This window comes from Corvus cornix, chromosome 1A (genome assembly GCF_000738735.6).
Source record: "Corvus cornix cornix isolate S_Up_H32 chromosome 1A, ASM73873v5, whole genome shotgun sequence".
NCBI classification, from domain to species: domain Eukaryota; kingdom Metazoa; phylum Chordata; class Aves; order Passeriformes; family Corvidae; genus Corvus; species Corvus cornix.
The window spans coordinates 24,969,457-24,986,975 of record NC_047057.1 but is presented as its reverse complement, the minus strand read 5'-3'; the positions used below and the strand labels follow the sequence as shown (position 1 = coordinate 24,986,975).

Genomic DNA, 17,519 nt, shown 5'->3' with positions numbered 1-17,519 from the left:
ACTCCTACACTTTTTCTCTCATTTGGGTATATTTCACACATTTTTCATCAATACATCATTCCCTCAATACAAGTTTGTCTCAGTTTTGTTCATTTGTTCCCACTCTTGACTTTTTCCCTTTCTTCAAATTGCTTGCATTATTCTCTCTGTGCAGTTCACAGAGCCTTGCAAGGCTTTCCTTGCACTGCTGAATGGGCAATCTAGGCCTCATGCAGAAGTGAGGTGCTTTTTGAATACCTAATAGTTATTGTTAATCTAGAGATATTTTTTTGCTTTGTTGTCTTAGTGGGGGAAGGTTAAATTGTCAGTCTGTTTTTAGATCAATAAGAGCCAGGAAAGTTGCATTCCCAGTCTAGCCTAAAGTGTTCAGTTATCAATTTACAATTTAAATTAACTCTTTCTTTCTTGCACTTTAAGCACAACCTCAACGTTTGCCTCAACCAAATACTTCAGCACTGGAAAGGAGTGAGGAAGAAAGTGGCAAAATCCAAAATGGCCATGTGGGTCTGAGTAAGGGAAGTGGAATTCACAACGGGGTCAAGCACATGCCTGCAGACAACAGAAAGCTTTCGGCTCCCGTTTCAGAAAAAATGCACAGGAAAATTCAGTCCACCTTGTCTGTCAACAGCAACAGCAGCAAGAAGAGTAAAATAAGCTCTGCATTTTCTCAAAAGCCAGGTACTTCACCAGAAGGTAAGCTGATATTCTTATTAAAAAACCCAAAGCGAATAAAGACCAACCAAACCTCAGTAAAAATTATGCAATCAACTGAAAATAATTGAAAAGCATGACTTATGCTCCAGAAGCAAATAGAAGTTACTAAGATAAAAGACAAGCTTCTTTCCCAAAGAAAAATGTTAAGTATTTGAAGGAAAGGGAAGGAATGGGAGAGTTCTTGCTTTCAAATGTTTGGCCAACATGATCTGATAATGTCTTAGTCTCTGTACTTAGTATCCTGAACTGAGAAACTCCTGTCAACATTGTCACACATGCACCAGAAAAAAAAAACATTAAAGTACTACTAGTTCAAAGCATAGTAAATATTTAAATCCAGTAATGGCAGGCTCTGTGAGGGTAGGCTTTGCTTTTGAAATGTTCTGTTAGCTGATATCCTTTTTAGCCATGAGGTCTGGACACTAGATAATAAAACATCGACCTGTGCTTCAGTGTGCCTTATGCTATATTTGGGATGTAGATAATGTGCATGAAAAAGCTTTGTACTCCTTCTGCGTAGCTTAAATAAGCAAAAGTAAATAATTTCTCTTATGTTTTAGCTGTGTCTCTGTGCTCTCTGCTTGCATTTACACTCAGGGTTCCAGAGCTCCATGGCCTTCCCATTAGCACTAATATACTCAATGGATTTTGCTACTGCCCTTAACAAGAAGAGTGTAGAGGCACCAGAAATTTTATTGGTTTGAGGCAAGCATAGATGTGACTGGTTAAAAAAACACCTCCAGAGGGAGGGGACAGACAGATTCTTAGAGAAATGGGAGACAGTAAGTGTTCAGTGAAATGGGGAGGATTGTCAGTCTAGATGAAAGGAAGAGGGATCAGAAGGACCGCGTGTAGCGGCCTGAACGAAGACTACTGATGTCAGTGGAGTGACTCCTTTTGACTTCAACTACTTTAGTCAAACTTACTCAGTGAATATGTGTAGTAATATCAAGAACAGCTTCACTCAGAGCCTTCCATGGGCTGGTCCCCCTTGCTATTGTTTATTTTCATATTTGTCTTCAAGAATCTACTGTTACTTTTCTGTTGCACTTTTAGTCCTCTAACATTTCTTTCCAAAATCACAACTTCATACTTCCTGTATGCCCTTTTCTGTTATGTGAAATATTCTTATATGGTTCTCCTTAATGCATTTCGGCAAGACTCTATCTGAAGTCTTAGATCTGTTCATGTGACTGAAGGAAAGTGCAGGCCTCTGAATTTTAAAAAATTCAACCTCTGAATAAAAAAAAAAAAATGTAGTTTCAAAGAGGCAGTGCCTGCCCTGTTCATTCCCCTATATCATTAATTATGGCAAACATTTCCTTTTTCTTCTAAAATTATCCTGTAATAAATACAGTTGTTGAGGGTTTTTTTGTTTAATAACTGAATATAATTATGTCAAATGACTAAATGATTGAGGAGAAAGTTAATGATACCTTCAGATTTAGCTTTAAATTCTAATGTCTGATTTTAATATCCAACACAATTGTTAGTAGCCTGAAACTGCCGTTATATAATATTTTTATATACAGTCAGAAATGTTATTATTCTTAAATGCATGTCTGATTAGAATTTAGATAATTAAATAGTGTTGTCACATTGTATAACTTGCATTCTTTCAAAGCACAGAAATACAGGGTAGTCCTATTGTCACATGCTGTTTCTCCAGTCACCTAATAGCTAAGGTTAAATATAGTCAACATTGTACATCTGATACATTGTAATGTTCTCATTTTGAATGTGAGAACTTGGATATATGCTCTGAATAGCGTGTCCCGTTTTGCAAATGTCTGCAGCTCTGCAGTTTGCTGTTACCCAGTCCCAGTGAAGCACAGGTTTTATCGTGCAGTGATTAAAGTATGTCTGGTGTATTGGAATATGCCCGTAAGGGAGTATTTGTTTGTAAAAGTGATTTTCTGGTTTTGAAATTTATTTTGCTTTACAGTTTTCTGACAGACATGTTTCATATTTGTGTAAACACATCTACATGCACACATGTACAAGCCTTCTGACAGCTTCTTCTGCTTTTCAGCAAGGTACCCTATGGGGCTGCATGACAGAACTATAAACTATAAGTAGTATTCTTATCAAGCTGTTGCCTTTCAGGAAGTATCAATACATACTTTATTTGTTCTATCAGCCCAGTTTTTTGGAAGATGCACAATCAGAAAGTCTGGCAACAGTCACTTGAAATATCTAAATTAACACAATGAAGAGCTCTCTATTTAAGGGAAAAATGATTTGCTGATAACTTAAAAATAATTGTGTTATTACTACAAGTTATGTTAACCCCTTATGACTACTTCTGGAAGGCTGCACTATAAAAACCTGATAAAATTAGCCCAGTTACTTGTTCAAAGGACTGTAATTGCATTTAAATCAGGAATATATGCATATATATGCATATATATATATATGCGCTTGATAAATACATCTGACTATACTGTCAGAAGAGTATATTAATTGCATATACACCCTTTCAAAATGGTATACACAATTTGATTTGAACCTAACTTCTACAGCTTCTTTGTATAATAAACATTTTTTGGCAAGGAGGTGTTTTTCTGAGCAGTTGCCTCTTCTGATTCAATGACATTTCTGTAGAGGCTATTGACAAGGCTTACAGGAAGATGGAAACTATTATGGAAACTATTGAAAATTATTTGCAACATTGCTCAACTACTTGGCTTTGCTTTAACTTGTACCGTGTTAACCTCATAAGCCAGTAGTTACTGCTGAAGAATGGCTGGGTTTGAATTTACTTGAAGATGTGTATTTGTATTTGGGCACATCTATGTAGTGTACTAATATGAATTCTAGGCAGTTTTTTAAAGGGTCTTATGCAGAAAGAGACAAACTATATTTATTTTGTACTGTGAGTAATGAATCACCTGAATTAACTCACCTACTTTGTTTACTATAGCATCCAGAAAGTTTTAGTAGAAAGAAATAAGGTAAACTTGTACACTTTCAGATATTTCAATTCACTTTAATTTTGCTATTCCTTATGTAGTCCCTTGGATTTTATAATCTAGTCGCTAGCCTTGTTTGTTTTTTCACACCTGAAAATACACACCTTGTATTTTTACTTCATCTGCATTGTCTTCCTCCTTAAGTGTTCTGTTCTTTTGTCAGTCAGAAGACTAACTGAATTAAGTGAAGGAAAGTGGCCAGAGAAAAGAAAAAAGGAAGAGAAGTGAAAATTCTGTCTGTCAAGCTGAGTTTAAACTACAGAAAAGAGAAAAATACTTTTCATTTTTTTCTTATTCCCTCTCAAAAGCTGCCTTCTTCTTGATTCTTCCTAAAAGACAAGATGTGAATATTTGGACCACCACACTTGGTTGTAATGCAAAGTTTGTTCAGGTCTGGTAATTTGCTCTAGAATATTGTGTCTGTTGACAGAACAGAGAACCTGGAAAGGCTTGAAGCAGGATAGAATCAAGAAACATGATGGGCTTGCCCGCCATCCTGCCCAGGAATATATTCATGCTCATGCTTATTTGAAATGTAGCATGCTGCTTCATATACAGCAGATTCCAGTATATTTAATAGAAAGCTAAATGAAGCTCAGTATTACTTTACCCTGGGTAACATGTCTTCCCATGACGGTCAGTACTGCTCCAAGCTACTAGGCAATCCTAACACAAGCTATGAAGCCTCCCGGTCTGCCACCCCTCAAAAATCCACCCACCACAGTTAAGAACTCTTCTATCAATTGTTCCAGCAGCAAATTTCACTTGTTCTGTGGGTCACACGTTGTGAGCTTTTGGAACTGAATATGTGTAGGAAATGCTTAAAATGTAACAGACATTTTGGTAGCAGTAGTATAAAAGCTTTAAAAACTTCTTTTTTAAATGAGTCTGTAGTACATGTAGTCGTGTCAGCATTCCAGAATATGCTGGTTAGAAATACTTTCACATCCAGTGAGACTTAAGAGGGTGTGAGTGCACTCACCAGTTCTGCTTTTCCTCCACATCTATTATTAATCCATATTGTCCCTGAAGAAATCTTACTCAGCTCCATAACTTACACTACAAAAAACCAAAGGAATTATGAAATAGTTGGAGTGTCACTCCTAAAAAGCAGTTTTTAAACACTGTTTCAGTTCTAAAGATTTTTCAAAGGGATTGGATAGGTTTCAGTGAATATTGGGAATAAAAAATTTTTTAGCTCAAAGAAATTTTAATAATATTTTGAATTATTTATGCCAGAGGTGTCACAGTACTTCCAAAACTCTGGTTGGTAGGCCACTAGCAAAGAGAATTGTTACTGTCTTGCACCTGTTTGTTATGAGCAGTGGAGAAAAACACCTTGGAAACATGAAAAAGCAATGTAAATGAATAAAAAGGAAGGCAGTCTAGCTGCTGTGATCAGATGCATCGGTACCTGTCCAGAGCAACTTAAAAGAGAGGAGGTCTAAGGGAGACAGCAGTGAGGCAGCAGAACAGTAGATCTAGATGTCAGGAAATGAAGACAGATGAGTAACTGAATACATACATACATGCATACATACATACGTGTATCAGAGTGGTGGAAGGTAAGTAATAATGACATGCAGAGTTGGAGGAGGAAAGGAAGGAAGTTGGACGGGGGAAGGGTGGAAGAGGAATTTAATTAAGGGAGTGAAGGGTCAAGGTATGTGCTTATTATTTTCTAAAATACAAACCAAGTTTTCCTACCAAATCTTTATGAAGCTTGATGTTACGCATTTTTTGAATCAAAGCAATCATTTATGAAAAGTTAAGGATGGAGAGAGGGAATACAGGTTTTAATTAATTTTTAACATGGAGCTCTCGCTTCTGTTCAAGTTGTGACCTCAGAAGTTACTGTGTTTGGCAGGGAAGTTCCCACAACTCCAATGACTCGATAATTTGAGTTTAATGTCGTACTTCACATACTCAAAAGGCTTTGAGCACACACAATTGCTGTATTCATTTGGAAACAGCAGATATGGTGAACAGATCATGAGCCTGCCTCCTGTATGGACAGTGAGATCTACTCTTTATTCCTTCCTTCCCAGGATCTCTAAACCAGAAAGGCATGTTTTTTCAATGGGTTTCTTTCAGGAGAGGTCTTTAGGAAGTGTAGGAAGGCTAGATGCAGCAGTGAGCTAGATAAGGAAAGCCTGTGGCATGGGGACAAGACTCTGGGGAAGGACAGTCAGAGCAGACTTGCCACCACATTTAGGTTACCACTCATACTTTTCCAGAAGCAAAGCCTGAAGCAGCCTTCCTCAGCTTTCTGGACTGTGCTTCTTGTGGTACTGAGCTTAGAGATGCGATGAACTATTTCACCCAAAGTGTGGGTGTTCTTTTAAATTCAATGTTTGAATTTAACATTTCAGGGCGCATTTAAATGAGATATCCCTCTCCCCCTCCCCCTTTTTAGTATAATGCAACTTCATCTGTTCTAGATTTTGAGTCAACGCATGGGGTTGGTGGACACTATTTAACTGATGCTGCTGACTACATTAATTTATTAGAATATCCCAAGTGATACCGATGGCTTAACTGAAGACAAAGCAAGTCCAACAAATAGCCTTTGTGTTAAGCCAGGGTCTTAAGAGCCACTAGGTGCATATATACATGGGAAATAGTGAGTGAATAGTTGTCTTAGATGCTAGCAGACTTCTGTTTAAAGTAGGAGTGTTTTACTTTGGTTTATATAACTTAATATATGGAAAATGGTTTCCAGGAAACTTTCCTTTAGTGTACATGATTTTCAATAGGATTGTGTTGGGTTTTTTTCCTCTTGAGGGACACCAGAGCAGCAGTAAGTTTTCTTTTGTATAGTGTTCAGTCATTTGATCAGTATTATTTCCTGAAATTCAGTAAGAGTGTGCATCAATAGACTAACACTGCAGAAATATGTTCACCATCTCTCAACCAGGCTTTTTTTTTTTTAAGCATACATACACTTCTGAAATCCATCCCCTAGTGTTAGGTAGTATTTAGGCAGCTACTTGTTAATATCCTGCAATCTTTGTACTTTAGCCAACATTTTATTTGTTGTGTTTTAGAAATTGGTTCAAAGTGGATTTGTGTCTGAGCATGAAGTGCTAAACAGGGGGTTTTGTTAGACAAGGTAGTATCAGGACACAGTTGTCAATCAGGCAGTGGGCAAATAACTATCATATGGTCAAATGTGTGTTTTTTAAGAATGCATTTTGAAGCATGATGTGTTTTAAGCATGGTTTACATCGTTTTTTGTACAGAAGTCTTGAAAGGTAATTTACATGTTCTTTAACTGGATTGAGTGGAAAGCAGGGCCTGTAACAAAAATAAGGGCCTTCCAACAGCATCTGTTTTATAAGGACATGGGCTAACTAGCAGCTAACTTGTCTCAGTGTTTGCAATGATGAGCAGTGCAATGAAGGCTTCATATTCTAAGGAAGTCTTAGGTATTGGAAATTAGCATATTTCTTAGTATATCTGTATGTTTGAAATGGATCATTTTACTCTGAGGTTATATCTGTATTGAGAGCTGAGAATCTAAGCTTTGATGAAAGTTTCCATGTGTTCAGTGTGATTTGCCTGTGCAGGCAACATTTTCATTTTCTTGTTCAATAGAGATAATAGTTTTATTTTTTAAATGGTGAAATATCACATATGCTAGACTTTGTAACTATGTTTTCCCCCGTCTAAATAAATGTCACTCTATATTTAGAAATAACCATACTCCATACGTGTCAGTTTGTTCTTTCTGCCTTTTCTTATTTTCCTGTGAGCATTTTCCTGGGTGCAGTGGGTTTTCTCAAAAGAAAGGGAATGGGTCACAGAGGCCACCCATGGGCCCCGTGCGTTGCAGAGTGGTGGGAGGTGTGATGGCGTCTGTGCCTCTGCTTGGGAATTTTGCTCCTTGCCTCTGCAGCTGTTTAAGAACCTTGTGCTGGAGTGGTTTCTGGCTGGTGCTGTGCCGCTCTGGCTGTGGGCTGTGTGTTCATTCCTGCCACTGCCAGCCCGCGCTGCCGGACTGTGGGACGCCTGTAGCACCTGCTGGGGCTTCTGTTCAGGGCTCTGCGGGGGCCCGCAGTAAACCCCTGCTGAAGACCTCAGCTGTCACTTTGATTGTGGGTTTGCCCTTTTTGATTCTCTCTGTGAGACAGCAGAGTGCCTGGAGATGTGTTTTGAGTTGTCTGAACTTGGTGAATATAGTTAGTAAGAAGCTGACCAAGGTCGCCGTCCTGTAAGTGAGCTTATTTACCGCTGTAGACATGAAAAACTTTTATCATATATGACCTGCCTGCTTGGTATGAAAGCTTTTTGAGTCAGTTTGTGACAGGTTAGTGTCAAACATTATAAAAGCAGGATATACCAGCCTACACATGCATTTCTCTGTACATTTTTCAGTTCACCTTCTGCATTTCCTGTACAGTTTTGATGGTTTATAGCTCTCTTAAAAATCTGTTTCTTAAGTAGAGTGGCACCTTTTCATAAAAATGAAGAGGAGATGATACAAGGGAAATTGAAGTAAAATAAATATGTATTTCAGTATTTGAAAGGAATTGGATACCATGGTAATATCTGTATGCAGAGCTTTTAGAAGTAAAAAGTGGTGTGCACATGCAGATGTTTAAAAACATGGACAAACATTAAAAGAGTTTTATTGTTGATATTGTTTCTTTTCCTTTAATGAGCATAGCTGTTATAACTGGGGTAAGTTAGAAGGGGGGCCTTCTGGGCTTTGAATAACAGTGTGTAAACAGTTTGAAGGGATCTTAAGCCTATTTCTTGTCTGGATATTGTCTGTGGTAACATTTAGAGTCCAGTTAAAGTAGATGTTACGTGTACTGTACACACTCTTTGGTTAAATCAGCACATAGTGGGGGAGGGGTGTGTGTGTGATATAAAGCAGCAAAAACTTGAACGTGTTGGTTGGGTTCTACTTGCCTTGGCATTGTTTAACAGTTTTGATGAAGTTCTGTAACAAATCTTTGCCTTTTGGGGACTTGCCAAAGGATTAAGGAAACACCTTTACTTAAATTGGTTTTAAAAAATGTCAGATGGAATGACCCTTTTAACTTGAGGTCTAGCTTTCATCCCAGACAAAATGAGAGAATAATTGAAGATAAGCTTGAGTATCTGAAAGTTCATCTTTTTTCCCCAAATGCGAGTTGGCCTAATAAAATGTACTAGCACTGCTGACAGACCAAGACTGTTGTAATATATGCCACTCAGCCTAGCTTATGGGAGCTTGGATCCAGTCAACAAATGTGATATAGTGCTTCAGTGAAATCAGGAGCATTTGGTAGAAGAACTAAGGTAGATGTACTGGTTTGGAATATTTATTTTTTCTTTTAAAGTATGCCTCTAGAGAATGTTTGTACCTCACATCCTCACTTTTGTATAGTGACAGTCTCTACTGCAGCATTTTTCAATTAGAGAAGTGTGTAATGTAAGAATTGAAAAGCAATGGAAATTTGAGATTGGTGTGGAGTAGTATAGAAGTCCTAAGAAAAAGTTTATCTTCATTAATGATTTGCCTGTGTGATGAGACTTAAATACTTCCACAGAGAGGGAAATTGGTTTAATGAAAACTTAAACCTCAAGGAACTTGGGAGTTAACTTACTATCAACAGTAGTGCATCATGAACGTCAAGGCTGATGGAGTTTTGTCCACAATAAAGACATGCCCCTAATTCTTGATTGCATTAATGTATCTAATGGAAAAAGAAGAATGAGAACCTCTAATTCTCAAAACAAACAAACAAACAAAAAAGAGCCAGTGTCATAACTGGTATTACTGTATCATTTCCTTATTAGAAAGACTAGAATATACTAAAAGTTGCCAGAAAACACATTATCAGACATTAAAATCACCGACTTTACAAATACACAAGATATGTTTAGTTCTAGTTGGATTAAAGTGTTCCACTCCTCAATCATCTGAAAAAAAAATTAGGCTTTTGATGGGGTAAGGTTAAAGAGTGGAGGTTAAGTATAGTCTTTATTCTTAATATACTAAAAAGTTTTGAAATTTAGAATAATATGTAACTTAAAATAGTCTCCTTGATCTTATAAGCAGGAAAAAATTACTGGGGTGTCTTGTGCAAGCAGTGAAATATATTGTAGTGGTCTCCAACATGGTAATGAAAAATTTGTGGTCCTCTCTTTTGGAGTGAGCTTTGTATAGCACCTTCATGGCTGCATTCCACTGATTGTAACAGCAGTCAAAGGAAGTCAGTTTTAGCTGTATAATGTTTTCTGTGGAATGGACAGGTTGCTGTAGGAATGTAGATACTGGAGAAGGATGAGTTTTGTGTGGCATGTAGGTTTGTTATTACTACAAAAATACAGTGTAACTATCTTTTTCCTATAATTGCATCTGTAGATAAGAAGCCAGGAAATGGGGGTCATACGTGGAAGAAATTATTCTTCCACCTGTTTTATCGAAATGTATTACAGCCTTTTAGAGTCACGATTCTGAATTCAGCAAGTTAGGTAGGACTAGGTAACAGCATGCTTTGTCATGTGTTGAATAATTGCTACCTGGATAGCTATTAAAAGTCAATAACATGAAGAACATAAAAGCATGATTATTTCAGGTTTGTCCTTGAAATGTGGATCAAAGTATATGTTCATTGTACAAATGAGTCATTGCAAGAATGAACAGAGCACTAAAGGGTATCTCTGCTTTCTGTTAATTGTTTGTGGAGGTTAAGTAAATTTGTTATATAAAGATTTTCTGAATCGAGTATTAGGTTTGCCATCTGGGGAGAAGGAAATAAAAATAAAGAGTAGGTAAATAAATCCTTTTAGTGTTTCAGTCAGGGAAGAAGAGATGAAAAGAAAGACCCTCCACAGAGTTTCCATAATAACACTAATGGCCAAAATTTATTACAGTGTCTTGGACCATTTTTGATAGCTTTTACCTTTGAAATACCTTTATTTAAACCAACACAGCCTCTTCTTTTAAGTCTTGATTTGGTGGGTTTTTTAGATTAGGAGGGGAAAGTTCTTTTGTGGGTCCTGAAAATGCTTTCTGAGTACAGTTCCTTTTTTTTAACCTATGAACTCTGTTCCTTGTCCATGAATAAAAACATATTATAATGTCTGTGAATGTGTATTTCTCTCCCTGCAGTTTTACATATCCCTGCATGAAGCAGGAAAGATTTTTTTGAACATCTTACTCACAATACCTATACACACAAAGTTTTATTATGTTTTGTACTAAAAAAAAATTGTAGAACAACATTTGTTGTTGTATTAGCTTCTTCAAGCTGTATTTTAAAGATGCAATATACTAAAACCTTAGTTCCTCAAATATGAAGGTTTCTTAGATAAAACTCTTAGCTTCTTTATCTTTTTCCTTCATATTCAAAGAAAATCTGAAAGGAGATTTTACCTGAGCATATTTAACACCATCTCCATGACAACCAGCTAATTAATCACTATCAGTCTGGCTTTGGTCCTCTTCAGTGAATTGATACTCCCCAGCTTTTTTTCACATACCTTCTGTGTTTTCTATGAAGGTCATTTATTTAGCGACATTATGTCATTGGGAAAAGAAACCTTTTAATACAAGAAACAACTTTCTTTAAAGCACCCTAAATGTACCTGTGGTTTCCTCTCAGTTTTGCTTCCTGCACAGTAGTAGGGAAATTTTAAGGTTAGGGTTTTGGGATTTTTTTTCCCCCATCTTGCTTTTCCTGATGTTTCCATTTTTTCCTTTTAGGCATAAGGGTTCATTAGTAGATTATGACTGTGGCCACATTTCAGTACAGGAATGTGCATGCTAAGTTTGTGTCTAAGTACTATAGTAAGTAGGAATGCCCTAAGAGTTCAAGTAATTCCTTGGCTTCTTGGAACAGATTTGGCAGGTCTGAGCTTCTGTCGCTGCACTGCTGTAAGTATTCACTCTTGCTTGTGTAAGTCATTGCTGCACTATCATGCAGTCAGAGTTTCTGCAATGGTAGAGGTATTTGGAATCAATCAAGATACTTGCCATGGCTACTGCATAACTTTTTACATTTATAAATTTGTTTAGAAAGCCTGATAATAGTATTACTGTTGCAAGTAATTGCAAATTTTTCCCTATGAAAACAAACTTCAGCCTGTGAACTGTAAGAACATAACATGTATAGAACATAATGTCTGTAGGTGGTCAGACCAGTTGTCCATATTGCTCAATATCCTGTCATTCCTAGCAGCCTCTCATAGAGGATACTTGTGATAGACTGCAGCGAGAGGGAAAGGGTGAGGTTGTGCAGGATGTTTTCCCCAGAACATTTTCCCTATCTTCACCTGTCTGTGGCTCAAGAGTTCAAAGTTTGCAAGCAGTAAAAAGAAAGAAAGCTGGGGCTAGGAAAGAAAAATATTTCTCCATCCTGAACACTTCTTGTATTTTTAAGTTTTCATTTTGTTTCTGAATGACTATTCACTGCCTCTTACAAATTAAATATGTTTATACATATTATGTACAATTGAGTACATCCCTCACTCCTGTAGCCTCCTTTTCACTGGCACATGTTTAGTTCCAATCTTTGTTTTCCTGTCATGTCTCATGGATGTATTAATTGTTTGAAGTTATTCTATTTATTTACTCTTTGGGTGCCGTATTTTTTGCAGATAGTTTGTGCGACACCTTAATTATCTCATATAATTTAATAGTACTTCTAAAAGCTGGATATTGATGTTCAGGTGTAGTTATGAACTCTCTTGAAGTGGTACATTAAAAGGATTGCCCATAGATTTGTGTAGAAAAGCAGTAGAAAAAAATCTGTGTTTTGACTGAATATCTTACATATTGTTGAAAGTAAGAAGTGCATATAAGATGCTGTTAAGCTGGTTTTAACATGTGCGTAAAACAATAAAGAAAGCAACAATGCTGAGGCAACTCCTTTACTTTTCTTCATAAGTATCAAGCCAACAAAACAGATTCAAAAAGGTGTGATGAATTGGGAAAGGCTGGGAATAATTTTAGGTAATTTCCCTGATTAGTTGTTTGTTTGGTTGTTTTTTTTTTTTTTAATCAGTTTGTGTAGGAATGTATAACTGAAAATAATATATATGGATATTTTGCATAATAAATGACTGAGGAGATTGATCTAAGCAGATCTGAGCAGTTAGTACTTAGGATTTGCATGAAGTGGTGACGGGAAACTTGCACTGAGTTGGAGATGAGTTAAGCTGCAGAAGTGACTGTGAAGATGGGAAACACATTTTTTGTGGTAGATTATGTCAACTCTGAACCATTTTCCTCTAGCTACTTATTTGCCATTGTGATATATCTGGATTTAGAATGACACATTAATGATTTTCTCTTTTCTTCTTTGCTTTTTTTTTTGTTTGTTTTGTTTGTTCCTGACATGCTACTGAACTATTACATATGAAGATTGCTGTGTTCACTGTATCCTGGCTTGCTTGTTCTGTGAATTTCTCACCCTCTGTAACATTGTTCTGGGACAAGCATCCTGTGGCATCTGCACGTCAGAAGCCTGCTGCTGTTGCTGCGGGGATGAGATGGGGGATGACTGTAACTGCCCGTGTGATATGGACTGTGGCATAATGGACGCATGTTGTGAATCTTCAGATTGCTTGGAGATCTGCATGGAATGCTGTGGGATCTGCTTCCCATCATGAAATATTTATCCCTTTCTATTTTATTCTCTATAAAACTGGAGAGCTTTTCTTTAAATACATTTGAAGAAAGACAAGGTAAGATTTTCACACTTGCACTGTTAATTCCCTTTATATAAATATTTTTTTAAAAAGCAATCCTCAAATCTGTATTCTAACACCAAATGTATAGTTTTGTATGTGAGACTAAAGCTACATTCCATCTTCCTTTTGGCTTTGCAAATGGAAGAGTTTATTGAAAGTGAATTATAGGCCTGATACTGCAGGCCATATGAAGGCAAAATTGCTGTTTGAATCAAGTGATAGGTTTTGGTCAGAGAACAGACTGCAAGGCAAAGCCTTAAGTATTTGCCTTTACCTACTTTAGTGTTTAAACACTCAAATGCCTGCACACATTTACAGGCATTCTGAAAATCAAAATGTCTTTATTTCTCTCTCTTTGGGCTGAAAGCAACTTTGCTCTATTGTTTTAAACTTAATTCAAAAGCCAGCATCAGAAATCTACCGTTGGTTTTGCTACAGTGGTCATGTTGGCAATATGTCCTTTGTTTTGAATATGTAATTGATTAGAGAGCAATTCCTGGTATTCCATTGCTGAGATTATCTGACAAACTAAAGTGAAATATAATTTTTGCCCTGAACTAGAAGAGTACCAGGATTTCTTTGTTATCAATCAAGACAGAATAGAGAACTTATCATTTTACTTCAGTACTATTATTACTTGAAATGCTTCGTCTCAGAAAGAGACTTTGGAAATCTGTGTAGACATGAAATATATCCTTAGAGTAACAAACTGATAGACTAACAAATCTTCAAAGTTTGTCTATAACAGGAAAATTATTAGAAGTTTACTCAAGAATCTAAACCTGTACATTAAGTGGTCTGGTCAGTGTTACGTGGCAGAGCCAGTGCACGTAACCTAGAATTTGTTTCTTTACGGTGTGAGAAAGATCTGCAGAGGGTAGCAGAATTTAAACAGGGTATAAAAACCAAATTAGAACCGACTTGACCGAGGAATTCTGTCATTAAATGCAAAAAGTAAATGAAAAAATGTTTATTCTCAGATACATTTTAAGTGTTATTTTTAAATAACTGTGTAAAAAAAGATCATTTAAAAAGTATATGATATGCTTTAAAAATAAAAGCATTGGGGTTTAAAATGTTTGAAAAGTACAGTTAGGATCTGTTGGACCTAACTGTATTCCCTGTTACGCCATTAAGGTTTTCCAAGAAATACGTCTCTTCTGTAATTGTAATTGTGGAACACATAGGGGTTTATGGCATTCCCAGATTTAGGGAATCAAAGTACCAATTTTCTTCTTTACCATGTGCTAATTTCTCCCCTCCATGTCTGTAGCTCATGAAGTTTTCTGTGTAAACCACCTACACATCTTGATCTCACATACTTAAACTTTCCTGTTTACCCAGGATATCCCATTTGTAGATTGTACATTTGTAGATCTCCTAAATCTAGTCCTTGTTACAAGAGTCATCAATAGCCAATAGCATGTGTTGAGTGACTTGGCCATAAATGTCTGTTTCTACTACAGTGAATTCAGTTTATGCAAATGTGACAAGCTAAAGATCACAGGAGTGTGAAGCTAAGTCAACAAATGGTCTGATATTAACCAAAGCTTCTTCTTGTGAACACTGATTAGTAGTGCCTACTACTGCAAGTTATCACTGAAGCCAAATCCTTAACTATAGGAGCTGGGAAGTGTTTTGCTTTAACATATGCAATATTGTGGTGTATTCTGATGCAATGCAGATTCACCCTCAGAGGGTTTCCTAATCTGTTTTCTGATAGTTGCTACAAGTATTATTCTTATTATGGGTTTTTTTTTTTCCATAAATTGGGCCAGATTCTGATCTGTGTTGCGTAAACTGAGCGCATTTCCATTCATGTCAGAATTTTCCTTTGGTTAATTTCCAGTTAGAGAGCACAAAAATATTATGGTAATAGGCAGGTTAATAAGGAATCATATAGTTAAAATGATAAATTCCCAGTGCTCAGAATCAGGCCCATGGGGCTCAATTATGACTCCTAAAAGGCTGAACCACATTGGGAAGGGGGAAGAAGTGCCTTGGTTGAGTGGCATTGCCTGGAGGCATTTTGTCTTTGTAAGGCATAATGCCTCTGGGGAAACTGGGGGCATCACATTGAGCATTGGGACTCAATGCACCTTGGAAAAAGTCTAGACAGTGCTTTGTCCATTGTGGGTCTATGGTTGACACCATGGTTGTGGGAACATGTTCTCTGGGGCTAGACAGCACCATGAACTGTCTTTCCTCATGTCCTTCTGGTCACAGAGGTGAATTATGGCTGTTCCTTATCTGATTGTGCTTTTGGGACAGAGAAGATGACTTTCAGTCTCTTGTCCTGCCCCAATATCCATGACCTGCTGGAACAGTTCCAGTTCTGTGCTTGGAAAACTGCACATTTATATATCATGCTTTTAGTGAATGCTAGATCTTACTAAAAATTACTTTTACCACAGGTTGATATGGTTTAAAAAAAACCAACTAAAACAAAAAACCAATCTAGGGAGTTCTCTTCCTGTGTAAAAGTTATCTATACAGTTTCCCCTGTGCAAGCCCTTGTTTATACTTACTGGAACTCAGTGGGTTTTTGATTTATTGAAATTATGAAAACAATAATTACAAGAACTTTGTTCATGCATATATGCATATGTGTATATACCTTTTCTCACACACATGGACACACAGGTATGTCTTTTCCCTCTTTATTTGTGAAATACTAAGAAGTGAAAATAGTGTTATTAAACCTCATATTGATTAGATGTATCAAAGTATTACAGACAATTGAAAAAATAAAAACTTGTGTATTTTGTTTGACATTTAAATGTAATCTGCTACTGTTTGACATAGAGATATTAGCACTTTTGAAAAATGTATCTTTGTAGCAGAGAATATTAGCATGTAGTTTAAGGAATTCCTTTTTATATTCTTAAATTCTGTTTTGTAATTTTCACTCTATAAGCAATCTTGTAAGCACCTTGTGTAATGAAAACAAGCAGAATTAGAAGTCAAATGTGAAAGTAGAGTTTAAATGAAATTAAAACATTAGAGCTTAACTGTCTATTTTATAATAGTTCTTCTGAACTTGTACAGTGTTTCAGTTTATAGTTCTGCAAACTGGTCCATTTAAAAAACATGCTGTTTGTATTTTATATCAATTGGATGTACTACTTGCGAACACTATTTTGAAATAAAGATCTTTATTTTGAAACTTTGGGATGTCATTGTCTTCTAGTCTTGCCCTGTTACTCCTCTGAAGAATAATTTCATGTCTTTTTGTGTTTTTTCTTCTTCTTTAACAATTCCGAAAGGTGTTGGCCTTTGGGTGATTTACACAGAGGGTGAACCAGTGTACCAAGTTGTCCTACAGATAGAGCTAAGCCAGTTTTGGCACTAGAAGCTGTGCTAGCATGAACCTCCAGCAGTAAAAAAGTTTGTTATTAAGAGGGCAAATCCGTTCCTTGGTGAAATTGGATTAATTAGGTGAAATTCCAGTAATGATTACATTTTATCAATATGAAAATTATTTTAATATATCCACAGCAAGTCTTCAGTTTACTAAAAACAAGCTGATCCAAGAGTGTAATTGGCTTTTAGTATTCAATTTTTTTTTTTCATGTTGACCTAAGCTAAGTATGAATCCTTATACTACTTTAAAACTGCAGAAACTGCATGTCTACAGTCTTTCACACTAATTTTTCTACATCTATACCCCTGTAGAGGGTAAAATAAAATTGCTTTTCTGGCCATTACAGAGGAAAGATGTTAAAACCGGCAGAAATTGTGTTTGAGTGGGTATAATGAAGTCTTGCATTGAGACTGTGCATGAAAATAATTGTTTTAGTAAAAGAACTTATAAACACAGACAAATAGCACCATTTGACACCTATTTTAGTTGGTTTAGCCAGTATCCATAATACATATTTCTAGAAAAAATGGCTCCTGTGAAGAAGGATCAGGAACATTCAGGAGCTTTTGGATTGAATGATGGCTCTATTTCAGCCATAGTCCTCATGTTAAAAACTGTTTGTTGACTTTGATGAATCACTGATTTTATAACATTCTAAATGAGAAACTTTTCTGAGCTCTTCACACATTTAGGCTTTTTTCACATTATCTTAATGGTTGCAATATTTGATGTATGTTCTTGGAGAGCAATGCCAGTTGTATTGATGTATCTCGATGATA

General features: G+C 36.4%; 1 protein-coding gene across 5 annotated transcripts in view; it reads left to right on the top strand.

Annotated features, from left to right (window-relative positions):
- The window catches only part of MDFIC (MyoD family inhibitor domain containing), a 51,884-nt gene extending 35,339 nt beyond the window's left edge, over window positions 1-16,545 (top strand). For all 5 annotated transcript variants that reach the window (XM_010413527.4, XM_010413526.2, XM_039570784.1 and 2 more), the window contains exons 4-5: window positions 418-693; window positions 13,048-16,545. In XM_010413527.4, coding sequence (XP_010411829.1) covers window positions 418-693; window positions 13,048-13,295 — 524 coding nt within the window. In that variant the 3' untranslated portion in view covers window positions 13,296-16,545. The remainder of the gene's footprint in view (window positions 1-417; window positions 694-13,047) is intronic.
- The last annotated feature ends 974 nt before the right edge of the window (window positions 16,546-17,519 follow it).